We start from the raw sequence: 14,192 nt of genomic DNA, 5'->3' as shown, positions 1-14,192 counted from the left end.
TATGGACCGGAAACTGCGCACGTGCTTCTACAGTATCTACGATATATGGTAATGTTCCCGGTATTAGAAGGTCCATCGCAAATGGACCTGTATGCCCTAAGTGGGGCCTGGGCTGTACGCTCCCAAAGGAATGCCCTCGGCTTTCTTTATTTCCGCAAACCGCGGCCTAGATTGGATCTGAAACTAGCAGGTCTATTTGTAAATGTCAAAGGCGCCAGTAATCCAGCCAATAGTTCTTCAAGCTAATTCATATCGTGTTCTTTTCCTACCTCGCCTTTTGCTCTCGTGACTTTTACTACCCGCTCAAATCTCTACCCATGGCATATAATCCAGGAAATCTGGATAGTAGGCTCCTTTCAGGAGAGAGATCCTCTATTCAGTTGATATTTTCTTACGTGCTCGATTGGGCCATCATCATGTTCGTTCGATTATTCCCATAGGACTCCTCCGTCCCTTACTAATCGAAATATGAAGCCTTGTTGCCGCTGTAGGTGGTGTGTTGTACAAGATCACGGGTTATCGCCATGCGTTCTCTCTCGAAGATCCCCAAATATCATATCCCCTCCTTTCCGATACTGTCAGCATCACCGTCGTTGCAATCGTCGCTTGCGGTGCGCCTGCCATCACAATCCTAGCACTATCTCTCCTGATCCCTTCATCGGCCATCACAACATCGAGCCATGGTGACGGAGGGAGCGTGTGGAGACGTCGACTATGGGAATGGCATGCAGGATGGCTAGGCCTTGGCCTTAGTTTAGCAGGTGCCTTCTTCGTGACATCTGGCCTAAAGGATGTCGTAGGGAAGCCCCGACCGGACTTCCTTGCCCGCTGCGACCCTGATCTCTCAAACGTTGCCGCCTACATTGTTGGGGGCCTTGGTCTCAAGCAGGCATCAGCCCCTATTATGGTCACCAGCAGCATATGTCAAAACACCGATGCTAGTATTGTGAAGGATGGGTTCGCCGCCTTTCCATCCGGCCACTCATCGTTCTCGTGGGCCGGGCTTCTCTACCTCACCCTCTGGCTCAGCATCAAGTTTGCCGTTCGCTTTCCTATGCCAATTCGTCTCACTCCCCAAATAGGACAGCGGGATCGAAATAACAGCCTCGCGCAGACTACACACGACCCCATCCCCACTCGCTCGTCCGCAACCGCTCCGCCCCTATACCTTCTTCTACTCGTTCTATCTCCTATAGGCGTAGCCCTCTACATCTGCGCGACTAGGTATGCAGATTATATGCACGCTGGCTGGGACATTATGGGCGGAAGTCTTATTGGGATTTTCTTCGCCTGGTTTGGGATTCGATGGTATCACGTTCCGTCTCATGCTGGGGAATTCCTAGACCACAGCGGATGGGCTTGGGCACCGCGCTGTTCATGGGCGGCATTTGGGGTACCCTTTGGGACATCATATGTTGTCGCTAGGGAGCCACGGAGGAACACTAGCGGTTATGAAGATTTGGAGCTTGGGCCTGTACCCCAGTCGACTGGGATTGGAGCTGAGTGAGTCGTATAATTGTGGCCGCCCCGCATGAACCCACTTATACTACTTGGTCGTGCATTCTTGCAGCTAAAAAGAGAGCGGTTGGTCCTCAATCCTATTCATTATTAAATCACATAATAGTTTAGAGTACTCCGTAATCGTGGACCCCACCTGCTTAAATTTCTTCTCGCCAATTCCCTAAATTGATTTCATTCTATAATGATATCTAACACGTGACTGACCTAACACATACGACCATAGGGTGTGGAAAATAGGGCTTCCCGTCCGCTCAGCCGTACTCAAGCCACACACATTTAGTCAATCAATCATTCAATATGCCTTTCCCCTTGAAGCAGCGATGAAACCTTATTAGCCTGGATGTGAAAAATTGGTGAAAGATTACCAAGCGGTTTTGGCTCACGGAATGCACTTTGATTCTTCCCTACGAAGAATAACTTAAGATACCGGGAGTCAAATAATCTAGTAATTCCGTCTGGCAGCTTCGCAGCTTGGATGAATCACTAAAGACCGCCAATAGTGGCGGGCAGGGCACACTCTTAAGACTTTCCACATCTCCTAGTCGGATCTAGGCTTCGAGAAAGGACATCGCAATCTCTATATAAATAAAGACGTCTTACACTAAAGTACTCGCCGCTCCGCGTCGGAACTCGATTATTTTATAGGGATTGTTTAGCAGATAGAGAAAGTTCTAACTAAACATCTTGTTATAATTAGGGTTCAAGAGTAGTACTAGCTCCCTTATAGTCGAAACTCGCCTAATAACAGTAATGCTCTACTTTCGGGATAAATTTTGGTGTACAAAATTCTATTAGCTAGCCAATTGCTTCGTCCGTATTCATTACCGAGTCTTCCCTCTAGAAAAATGGCTTTAAAAGCCGGCTCGAAGTATATTAAGCTTTAACAAATCTTCTTAAGGTCGTTCAATAAGTAACCTCCTACCCGTGATAGATGTATATAGGTGCCACAACTTATATTAGAATCGATATAGAAATCCGTAATTAGAAATCTCTATATAAATTTAATATGCTAACGCCACCTAGAATAAGTAAGCTCACCCAGGATGAGTGGGACTCACACCCTCGGTGCATAGGATGCTCACCTAGGGTGTGAAGTTACCGCCACTATCACCCCGTACAGGCTGAACAAGTTAAATTGGAAGAAGGAAGAAGACAAGAGAAAAAACATTGCATGGTCAAGATTTTGCAGGAGCCTTTTTGGAGCTGATTAGGTCTTATGGCATCAATATCCCGATTTATTTCTCTGCAAGTCGAAATATTGGCACTTACTGTCTTACCTGTTTTTCATACGTTCTTCTTGATTGATCATTGAGTTTGCTTTTTGTTACTTCTGAGGCCCTTTCCAGAGTTTAACGGGATGGGTACATAATTGACATTGTCCTTTAACGATGTCATATTGAAGTTTTAGGTATTTGGACTATCTTCCAATCTATGATTTACAGCATCAAAGCAGCCTTTTGTGTTCTATGTAAGACGGGCGTATACGAAGCTTGCGGAAGAAGAGGAGGGGAACATTGTTTTACACACTAAACCTTCATAGGCAGTTGATGGTAGTGTCTTCATCCCAGCCGGAGGAAGAATCGCTACATCCCCAGTCATACAACGGGCAACGTTCAACTGTTTCCGAGGTTCTGGCGCGAGCGGCAGATGCCCTTGGCCGAAGACTTTGAATATAGTTCCGTCCTCGTTCGCTGTAAATTCAAGAGAAAGCCCTGGTTGGATGATTCGGGCTTCATCCCTAGATCCCAGTCAAATTGCACGAGTCATCCAACGCCTCCTCAGTCTCCTTCTATCGCCGTTCAAGAGTTTCTGCAATCTCACCTCCTGGCTCTATGCAATCGCATATAGTGGAAGATACTCGGCGGAAACAAAATCAGCCGTCATATTGAGCCTAGGCTGCGGCATATAGTACGATAACGATAATGTTTCATTATCGTATTATTAGGAGGAAGGAACATTCATAAAAAAGGGAAGCATCCATTTTCGTGCATCAGCAACCTAGTAATTTCCATCAGATTCTAGTGGTGTTTCTATCAGATTCCATCTCCACTAAATCGAGTAAACGTTTCTAGGATACCTCTGGGTCAGACTCCGGTCTGACAATCGTCATCGGCAAATTGCGGTTTGCGGATACTCAGGTCTTATCGTCATCGTCACTGCGGATATCCGCAAATTATCCGCACCCTGCGCGACGCAACGACTTCAGGGAGAGTTCATCGCCATCATTGAACTTTCCTGGACTTATAACTACTATTGGAGTAAACAAAAAGTGAACAGAAATAATATAAAACCCAATTGATTCAGAAGTCATAACCATAACTATTGTTGTAGGGGATTGATACATTTGGACAGAAATATCACACTCTCCTGCCTGTATTTCCAGTACCGCCTTCCTAATTAGGTACGATCAAGAATACTGCCTTGTTAACCCGGAGAATTCTCGATGCGCATTGGAGAATATGCGAAATTTTCAATGCATCTGCTATGGGGGAGACCATTGAACGATATTCTCGGCACAAAGGTCTCTTCTCGACGAATTCAATGAAATAATGACAATATTTTCATAGTCTCCTCTGTAGTTACGAATAGTCCCGATTTAACTAATCAACTTAGGAGTGAAATTAGCCATGATTAATTACCCTGGGGATGTGGGCTCACTCTACTCCGTACAGCTCCTCGCTAAATGGAGAATGGTGGAGTGAAATGTAAATCTGGAGTAGAGAAGAGAAGAAAAAGAGGGCCTTTTATTACAAGCTCATTCTTGAATATCGCTGTAGCGATTGACTACTTTTCGCTGACGGAAACTAACCAGAGAAGGAAGCAATTCTACTCCGAGCCTTATGGAAAGGGAAAGACTCTGTCTTTGCATAATCCTCGGTCTACAGAAAGCGTATTAGATCCGAAGTATCGCGATTTAAGATTCTGTAAGAGAGATTATACACATACTATATGTTCAACGACGGATATCACACTGCAGAAACCCTCAACTCGTAAGAACAGCCTCCCCTGCAACAAATTGAATGAAACAAGTTTGCAAAAAAACGACAATCATGAGTTGAACCGAAAAGAGACTCCGGCGCCGCGCTGAAGAAAAACAATTGAAAACTAAACGCTTTTCGCCTCCAATCACTAGCCCCACAGGGGTGGATGAATATACTCCGCTGCGCGATCCAGTATGTTGGGCATTGTCCATTCACCGCTAGCAGAGCTTTCTGGCGTAGGGGGCGGAAGGGAACCAACGCTGGGAGTCATGTTCGCCTGCCCAGGACCATATGCCCCCATGGAAGCGGAAGTCGGGTTGGGGTTAGGATTATTGGAGTAAACGGGCGTACCATTGCGTCCCATTGAACGCGTAGATGGATTCCCAAGTGCGGCAAGGAGTTTTTGCAAAGCACGATGTGTTTTCGCTAGCGACTTGGCCCATTGCGTTTGTGGATCGGGGGGTATCCCAACCGGAGAATTTGGATCCACCGGGATGGGACCTGTGAGGTTCCTGACGCCCGTGATTGGGTCGTAAGTCCCGAGTGCTTGGGGCGGCGATGTCATACTGGCCACAGTTTGGGCCTCGTTGGAATCATAGGCACGTTCCGTGCTTGCTCTTTGGGCGATGATGCCCTCGAGTGAGTAGAGAAGATTCCACACATTCGGGTCCGCTTTCGCCTCATCGATGACAGCAAGCAGGAATGCGGAACTAATCGCCCGCTGCAATAAGATCCAGGAACGAGCTGCGTGGGAGCTGATGTTGTGCATTTCGATGTAAGCTTCAACGGTCGTCATCAGATTCATAATGCACTTTTCGCGCATGCTGGCTGCGTTGGCGTGACTCAAGTCAGCCATGGGTTTGAGCGCTGGCCGGCAGAGCTCAGAGGCGAAATAAGAAGCATGCAATTTTAACACAACGCGCTCCAGGTGCTGCGTAGGCGTGGAACAGTCCATTGCCTCTCGCAGGTATGGCTTTGCCTCTACCATGATCTTCTGGATGCGGTCCTTATATGTTTGTATGCTTTCCAAGCTTATCTGCGAGTGCGGGCTCAACATGCGAATGCGGACAACCTCTAGTGCAAGAGAAATGACACGAGAGAGACTTTCGAAATAGGATAAATCGCCAGGTTTGGAGCCATCCCTATAAGCAATATCTGGCTGGCTCACTGCAGTGGTGGAAGGCCGGTCGTAGGAGAGCGAAAAATGGCTGTCTTGCCATGCCATGGACCACCTATTTATGTCAGGGCCACATACTTTCGGGCTACGAACGAAAAATTATCTTACCAAACATGTCGTCGGCGGTATCGTTCAGCTGACGAGAAGCGACTCGACTCCACATGGAGACCGAGCGCCAAGCCCATGCGAAGTGTCATGCCGAGCAAGACATAAGAAATTCCAGGATTCATGTTGTATGACAAAACGTTTCCTATCACTAGGAGAGTTTGAATTGCCTGAATGGTGGGTTGGGAGAGGAAATTTGTCATGCGGAGGCACTGGTAAGAGCAGCACACTATTTAAAGTGTTAGCCAACGACTCCAATAAGAATTTCGGTGTAGGTCGCATACCATAAACCTGAGAGGTTAATTCCCTTTCCTTGCTCCCATAGTCAGATGACTGGCACCCAGAGGCAAGGATAGCGAACAGTAGTCCCAGGTACGCAATGCTTACCCCGAAAGGCTTCTGTGCTTGGTCTGCATCGGCTAGGTACTCGCCGCCCATGGAAGCTCTTGTTCCCAGCAGGAGCTCGAGTGTGTTCTCAAACTCAAAGATGTCCTCTAAAACAGGATATATGGCTCCTGAAATATCTTTGTAGTAGTAGAATAACCTACAAGAAAGCAAAGTTAGCCCAACCAATCTCAATCAAGGGGTTCGATTTAAGAAGGCTACTCACTCTCTGCACTGTTGATCAGTGGGAAGGGCGCTGCAGACGGCGGTAATATCGAATGTTGACATATCGGAGGACCATAGATCAACAAATGGATATGTCGCAGATTCATTGTCCAAACCAAGCTTGGGCAGTATTCCTCCTTCCAAAAGTGCCTGAAGTTGATCAGACCCAGACTGATTGTTCAAGATATAAGCCATAACAGAGCGAGATCCCAAATGAACAGTGCCTTTGCCAAGAGTATTGGCAGCATGGATGCCCTCGCGTTCCGGTGAGGCACACTTGGAACGGGAACTCGCATCGCCACTATGCACGCTTCCGGTTTCCATGGAGGCTGGGAGGCCGTCTTCCGCCCTCTCTAACCCGACTCGAAGGGAGGAAATAGTAGACTCCATTTCCTGCAACCTATTGCGCACATTATCCCATTCCTCGCGGGCGATTGATATACGGCCACCACCTGTGGCAGGGACACTCGGTCGGCTTAAGGTTGGCTCGTGTTTCACTTCCGCTGGGGTTTCATCGAACGCATATGATGCTGAATATTCATGCACGGGTGCCGTTGACCCACTAGGGACAGCGCTATCATGAAAGGCTTGCGATCGCTTCTTGGAAGGGCGTTCGTAGGAGCAAAGGTCTGCATGGTCGCGCTTAACGCACCCGTCACACGGCAGATTGCGATCGCATTTAACCTTGCGCGCATGGCAGGGGTAGCAGGCTTTAGGCTCGCGAGCCTTGCGCTTCGTGCGGATGATAGCGTCTACCTGAGACTGCGGCAAATCGGAGACCCCTCGGTTGGACGCAGCAGCCATGTCGGACGCAACGGAGGGCGAGAATGAATTTGATGTTGGGTAAGGAGACGTCATTCTGGCTCAAAAAAAAAAGACTTCGGTACAATATATCAGTCGATCTTGTGAAGTTGTCGTTGTCGTTGTCGGCCTTTACAGCGGTGTTTCATCCGGTCATTGGCAGCATGGGGGTGGAGGATCAGAAGCGGTTTGCGAGTTGGAAAGTGAGTTCAATACATTAGGCAGGTACAGTTCCATAAGTTCATCAGTTAGACCAGAGCAGCATGTTAGGCAATGAGGGCTCGATTTGAAATTGCACACGATTTGTTCAAGGGACCTGGGATTAAGCGCCGGGACCATGCTACAACGGCACGTGATGTGGGGCGTCCAAATGGGGAATCAAGCCCTACGTCAGTATGGTATGCCCTTGAAACCTTCCCAGCAGTCTCGTTATAATTTGTAAAGGGCGTAGGAAGTTGGCAGTGGATATCTATTGTTTATTGCTTCTAGAACTTGCTTAAGAAGAATGATTGCTTTTGATGGCTATGTCGTCTTGTAACTCGCATCGATGCTTGAGACTGTTCCATTTCATGGTCTCGATCGACACAGACTAGGAAATCCCAGGCCATTTATTGTGAAAAGAACAATTCGATGTGTAATATTATGACTTGAAGTGCTTATTGGATAATTATGTCGTTACAATGCCCTCGAAAACCACGTAGACGGGCAATTTTCCACTGGGAAAAAGTTAAAAAAGCCCCAAAGTGGTGGCTATGCACTCCAGTCTGATGCAGTCCAAACCTTAGAATGCCATGTTTTTTTAACTATGGCGATACGAAACTAAATCGCATTCATATTAAGGAGTGCCAAGGGAGACTTCCCCTAAATGGATTAGACCACTGCGCCAACAGGGTTTGCCCTAACCAAGAGTATGGATTCGACTACGGAGTATGCTGTAGTGTACATGTCGGGATGTATCCTAGAAAACAATGACAGTATCAGCGGGTATAGACTGCATATGTAGTTAGCATGACACCATGACTTCAATATTAGCACGTTTGGTAAAGCGTACTTGTCCTAGGTACAGTCTCTAGTGCCGATTTAGATGATTTAGATGATTTAGATAGTATTTCGAAAAGTGCTTGCACCAGTATCTCAATATTTAAACGTTACTTGCTGTTCAACGTACTCTGCAGTTTGCTGCTGATTATTTGCTTCGAAAAAGCACAGAAAGAGACAGCATTTTTCTACTGTGGGAAACGAACGGCACATTGTCCCGTCTAATAAACTATATTGAACTCGTCTTTAATGCGATCGGCAGACTATACTTTATTATGGGTCCTGTATATACGCGGGGAGACTTCCTCCATATATGATTGGTCTGTTGTGAATATCCTGTGAGATGACTCCTTAACGGTGCGAGGATATCGATTTATTATACGGGGTACCCCATACTATGTAGCCCTTCCCAGAGGATTTGCAGGCTCTTTAGTAAAACCATCACTTAAGGAGAACCCCCTAGGCGATCTGAAGTATTTCGACCATACCACACGCTTATTCTCCAATGTATTATTGGTCTGTTAGGGTGTTCTAGAATGCTTGGCTAATCGTGCCAAGCGTCCAACCCACCTTTAGTTCTGCTGTGTTGACGATCTTCGAGGATGCAAAAGCGGGTTATCCCGACGATTATAAAAGTGAATAATAACACGCCATTCTCCTTCTTGGATCTAGTTGAAATTTTTAAAAAATAACAAATGAGTATGAGAGTATGAGAGAACGCTGAAATAACAAGAACCTTTTGTCCTATAGTGCCGCCCGGGGCATCTTTCGATGTAAGACGAGTCGAGGTTCTGTATCAGCTCCAGGATTTCCAAGAGATATCATAGAGGCCCGCCCAGCTGGCTCCCGGCGGATTGTTCCAATAGCCAGAGCCAGAAGCCTTCGAGAATACCCTGTGTCAGGTACGGCGTTGATGATTTCAGGGTAGGTATTTGCAATCCACATCGTGTCATTGTCGCGCGGAGCTGACGCTGTATATAGCATGTGCCGTAGCCATGGGCCATCCGATCTGTGATCTCCTTTGCCACACCAACCTCGATATACCTCATATTGCTCTCTGACCAATCTTGTCATCCGCATTCGCATATTATCCAGTATAGTAACTTCAATTTCAACCACTAGAACAGTCATAATGCTACCGTCGGCCGTACTTGACAAATGTAGCCCCATGACTGTGGGTTCTACGGTCGATGTTCTCATCATATTTAGAGGATCACCCCATATCCTGACATCATGCTTGCCCCAGTGTCATATAGGAAGTCTCATACCACCTGCTATCAGGGATACGAATAGCAATCTTATACTAAGAACAAATCAGGATTGATCAAACGAGAATCGTTGGGGATATACAGTGCGAATAAAGTATCCATCGGGTGGGGGTATTCCATCCAGACCAATGGCCGCTGATGAATGCGTAGGTCCGGGTCCAACCAGCTATTTGTGAACCTCTCGTATCATTACAAGTCTATAAAACGTACTTCAAGGGAAAGTCACTCCTGCCATCTATAAGTGTCTTGCTTATAGCTCAAATATTTTCGGGTCTTCGCGTCAGGGGTCGAGGGACTATACAAAGAGAAATAGATGTACATAGTAGCATTGAAACAGTTGTTGCTGTCATTTCCACTTGGTCAATTGGGGCATATCAAAGAAAGCGTTCAGAGTTCGAGGTAGCCCAAGAAGTATGCCTTCGCAGCATGCAAGACACTTACTTTGGCAGACCTATGCCTCGGGTTCTTTATATTGAATCTTCGTGAAAGCGTTGGCGAGTGAGTACAAGGAAATGGAACTTGTTTTAACGATCTGACCCCTTTGATACATACCATTTTGGTTCCTCTTGGTATGTAGTTTGCTGATCGATCTTCCTTTGTCTTTAGTCAATACTCATTTCTTGTTTTTGCTTGTGCAAATTGTGATATTTTGCCAAAAGAAAACTTGCAAATTGTAAGTAGTCTGTGTATGATATTAGAAATGCAGTAGATGGTCATAAGAGCAAGCTTGAAAATTGATGACAGCAGCCATTGTCTGATGTTCACTAGGGTGAGAAAACCATCTATAACATCATGATGATCGATCCCTTGAAGCTAGTTCAGGCCCTATCATCTCCAAGGAGACCAGGCCGGTACAAGGTCAACGAATGATTTTTCACACTAAATGAGTGGAAATTGCACGACAAGTCGAACGGTTTAAGATGCGTCCAAGTTCCTTCGCTTTCATTTTATTAATATCGCTAGTTCATGTGTCGACATCCGACAAAAGATGTGGCGGCCTGAGGCGCCATAGACGGGACGGAATATCTATATCCCGGCTGACCAATTGAGAGAAGTGACGTACCGGCCAGCTGCCAGCGTTGCGACCGACAGCTGGTCGAATGTTAGAATGGGACCGCTAATTTTTAGCGCCTCTTGGCCCAGAGGAACATGTATTAATCCGAGTTCCGAGAGCTCAGTGAACGTTAGACATCAGCGAATGTCGGGATTTTTTTAGGGGTTATAATACCCTAGTACAGAAGAAGATAGGATTTAGTGGTAAAGATTATACTGTAAATAATGATCACGGGGTCTTTATGAACGTCTATTATAAGCTATGAAGACATCCTAGTGTAAAGAGAGATCTCGACATTCGCTAAGACCCCTCTGAGCAGATAGATGGCCGAAACGCGGATTAACACGGATTAATATATTTTCCTTCACGCTAAATTAGCGGTCCCATTCTAACATTCGATCAGCTGTAAGCCCGCCAGCGTTGTTTGGGTCTGTCACCTAACTCAGCTCCATTGACACTGACATTGTTTTTTTCCTTCCGTCCACCTGAGACGAAGCACCTATTGTCGCTATCAGAACTGCTCTTGATTACTCTCCCAATCTCCTCTTTCAGCTTCGATCACCGTAACCCGCTAACGAAGCTCAACCATGGAGGGCAATCCCGCGGAGCACGATGAGGCTGTGTCTCAATTCTGTGCTATGACTGGAACTGAGGCTTCAGAGGTAAGCTTCTTGCTGTGTCTATACATAACTTAGTCGCTGATTTTGAGTGCGTGATTGTCTAGGCTCAGGAATATCTTGTTGCCAATGGTTGGGACATCGAAGCTGCTGTTACGGAATTCTTCGCGGAGCAGGACGAAGCTTCGCAAGATACCGGTGCTGGTGGTGCGCGACCACTAGGCACAGAGGGTAGCTCTGGAGCTTCCGCGGGGGGTAGAACTCTCAGCGGAAGTGCCGTACCAGCTTCATCCTCTGCCGCAGCTGGGTCCTCATCATCCGCCCGAAGCGCTGCGCCCAAGAAGTTTGCTACATTGGGAGACTTTGCTTCGGGGGGAGGTGGCGGCGGTGGTGATTCTTCCGATGACAATGACACCGACGAACATGATTTCTTTGCGGGTGGTGAAAAGTCCGGACTAGCTGTGCAGAACCCCGATGATTTGAAAAAGAAGATCCTCGAAAAGGCCCGCAGGTACGTTCTCCTAGAGTTGCTACGAATATTGAACTCAACTAACATTCGAATGTCAACAGGGCGCAGCCTCCTCCTTCAGACACCCCTGCGCCAAGGGAATCACATTTCACCGGCACTGCCCGCACACTCGGTGGTGACGATGCACCAAGTCAGGTGATTGAAAACCCATCGGCGCCTAGTCAACAGCGTGCCCAGCGTGTTCAACGGACTCTTCATTTCTGGGCCGATGGATTTTCGGTTGATGACGGTGAACTGTTTCGATCAGACGACCCCCGCAATGCAGAGATCCTGGACGGTATCCGCCAAGGCCGCGCTCCTCTTTCCATCATGAATGTTCAACCTGGGCAGGAGGTTGACGTGGAACTCAAGCAGCATGAGGAGAAGTACACCAAGCCCAAGCCCAAGTACAAGCCTTTTTCGGGCTCTGGACAGCGCCTCGGAAGCCCAACGCCCGGCGTACGGAGCCAGGCGCCAACACCCTCCTCTTCTACGGCTAGACCATCTACTCGGGAGCCAACGAAGCCCAGCGTGGACGAGTCACAACCTACAGTTACCCTACAAATCCGCCTAGGCGACGGGACTCGCTTAACGTCTCGATTCAACACGACCGCTACCATTGGCGAAGTCTATGCGTTCGTTGCTTCTGCGACCCCGGATGGTCCAAACCGCGCATGGGTCTTGATGACGACTTTCCCCAGCACGGAGCTCAATGACTGGGCTGCCGTTCTCGGCGACATTCCTGATTTCAAACGTGGAGGCGTCGTGATCCAGAAGTGGCTGTAAATGCACTACTAATATTCTCTTTCGTCTTCAGAGTGGTTCAAAAAGCGAATACCAGCTGGGCAGTGGGGTTTGTATGGATGAACGTTACATGACATATCTGATACCGAAGAGGGACCTTCAGATTTACTACGTAGATCAATGGAATATCACTTAATGACCTCCAAATTCAAAATAAGTGGCTAAATCAGACCTTTCATATTCCATACTAGCGCGTCCATGTTGTAGACCGAAGGTTAGTCAGAAGGCGATTGATAAGCGCCCGAATATCGGCCTCCCCGCCCTTGAAATCCGTCATTGAGCTTTCAGTTGCTGCAACATTTCTTTTCTCCAAATTAAGCATACAATATACAACTATGCCTCTCACTGGGGTGAAGAATGTCGTGCTGGTACGTGCGCCTTCAATCCCTTGCCAGTCCTGCCGGCGCGAAAAAAAGAAAGCCCATGCCCCTCATAGCTTATCGATAACGAGAGCTGCTCGAAGCCATGAGCTAGACACCCAAGCGCAATTTCTTAGACAAAACTAACAAGATATTATTGGATATTAGATCCTTTCCGGCAAAGGAGGTGTGGGCAAATCCTCCGTCACGCTTCAACTCGCCCTCGCGCTCTCGCTACAAGGCAAATCTGTCGGCATCCTTGACATCGACCTGACAGGACCCTCAATGCCACGCCTAGTCGGACTCGAAGATGCAAAGATCACACAAGCGCCAGGCGGATGGATACCAGTACCAGTTCACGGAGCTGAATCTGCAGCTGAGCCCGACGCCTCAGCACCCTCAACACAACCCCCACGTGGTTCCCTCCGCTGCATGTCCCTAGGCTTCCTCCTCCGCGATCGCGGCGACGCCGTAATCTGGCGCGGACCAAAGAAAACAGCTATGATTCGCCAATTCCTCTCCGATGTCTTTTGGGGCCCGACTGATTACCTACTCATCGATACGCCTCCCGGGACGAGTGACGAGCACATTGCGCTAGCAGAGCAGCTGCTCACACTCTCCACCACAGACGCGGCGGCGGCTACGCAAACAGGCTTGCCTAGACTTGCTGGTGCGGTCCTTGTTACGACGCCACAGGCTGTGGCGACCTCGGACGTGCGCAAAGAAGCGAACTTCTGCGTTAAGACTAATATCCCTGTGCTTGGGGTTATAGAGAATATGTCTGGATATGCTTGCCCCTGCTGTGGGGAGGTTAGTAATCTGTTCTCGAGTGGGGGAGGACAGGTGATGGCCCAGGAACTAAGCCTTCCATTTATGGGCAGCGTGCCTATTGATGTGAAATTCGGAGAATTGGTTGAAGGAAAGATGGAGGCCGGGGATAGTGATGAAGAGGAGGAGGAGGAGAGTTCAAAGACTCAACCACAAGATAGTCCCGCCGAGCCTGATGATCGACCGCTCGTTGAACGTTACCGGGATACCTGGTCTTATCCTCGATTTGAGGGATTTGCGCAGACTCTTATAAGGGATATTGAGGGCCCGACTGCCGTGTAGCAGGTTCGTCGTGAAAAAATTGTGTTTGATTGGTTGTTTTCTAGCGACATATCTTCCTGCTCTTATTTGCATTGCGTCATAGAAGGTGCTGGCAATTTCTGAATGTCAAATCATTCAATTATGAAGTCTACACCCGGAGCTTGAGTAGGTAGTGTATGTAATCTTCTTGCAAGATATGGTATTTTCCCTGATACCTAAGTCCCAAATCGCCAAGCTTCTTAAACCCATTCACTTCCTGTC

The 14,192-nt window shown here is 47.7% G+C and overlaps 5 protein-coding genes across 5 annotated transcripts; 3 read left to right on the top strand and 2 right to left on the bottom strand.

Annotated features, from left to right (window-relative positions):
* Positions 1-317: 317 nt before the first annotated feature.
* On the top strand, positions 318-1,507 carry N7518_000114 (phosphatase PAP2 family protein; the record flags this gene model as incomplete). Its single annotated transcript, XM_057181042.1, has 2 exons — positions 318-418; positions 475-1,507. The coding sequence occupies 2 exons, from the start codon at positions 318-320 to the stop codon at positions 1,505-1,507; spliced, it is 1,134 nt and encodes a 377-aa protein (XP_057046392.1).
* A 3,143-nt stretch (positions 1,508-4,650) lies between these two features.
* N7518_000113 (putative C6 transcription factor) lies at positions 4,651-7,251 on the bottom strand (the record flags this gene model as incomplete). Its single annotated transcript, XM_057181041.1, has 4 exons — positions 4,651-5,734; positions 5,788-6,013; positions 6,069-6,328; positions 6,395-7,251. The coding sequence occupies 4 exons, from the start codon at positions 7,249-7,251 to the stop codon at positions 4,651-4,653; spliced, it is 2,427 nt and encodes an 808-aa protein (XP_057046391.1).
* Positions 7,252-9,053: 1,802 nt separating this feature from the next.
* On the bottom strand, positions 9,054-9,281 carry N7518_000112 (uncharacterized protein; the record flags this gene model as incomplete). Its single annotated transcript, XM_057181040.1, has 1 exon — positions 9,054-9,281. The coding sequence occupies one exon, from the start codon at positions 9,279-9,281 to the stop codon at positions 9,054-9,056; it is 228 nt and encodes a 75-aa protein (XP_057046390.1).
* A 1,860-nt stretch (positions 9,282-11,141) lies between these two features.
* Positions 11,142-12,465, top strand: N7518_000111 (protein phosphatase regulator SHP1; the record flags this gene model as incomplete). Its single annotated transcript, XM_057181039.1, has 3 exons — positions 11,142-11,216; positions 11,279-11,682; positions 11,742-12,465. 3 exons carry the CDS (start codon positions 11,142-11,144, stop codon positions 12,463-12,465), a joined length of 1,203 nt encoding a protein of 400 aa, XP_057046389.1.
* A 353-nt stretch (positions 12,466-12,818) lies between these two features.
* On the top strand, positions 12,819-13,952 carry N7518_000110 (Mrp/NBP35 family ATP-binding protein; the record flags this gene model as incomplete). The annotated part of the gene is made up of 2 exons (XM_057181038.1): positions 12,819-12,851; positions 13,011-13,952. The coding sequence occupies 2 exons, from the start codon at positions 12,819-12,821 to the stop codon at positions 13,950-13,952; spliced, it is 975 nt and encodes a 324-aa protein (XP_057046388.1).
* Positions 13,953-14,192: the final 240 nt, after the last annotated feature.

This window comes from Penicillium psychrosexuale, assembly GCF_028828465.1.
Source record: "Penicillium psychrosexuale strain IBT 29551 chromosome Unknown utg000001l, whole genome shotgun sequence".
Taxonomy (NCBI): domain Eukaryota; kingdom Fungi; phylum Ascomycota; class Eurotiomycetes; order Eurotiales; family Aspergillaceae; genus Penicillium; species Penicillium psychrosexuale.
Note: the sequence above shows the minus strand (reverse complement) of the source record. Positions and strands in the feature narration are given on the sequence as shown.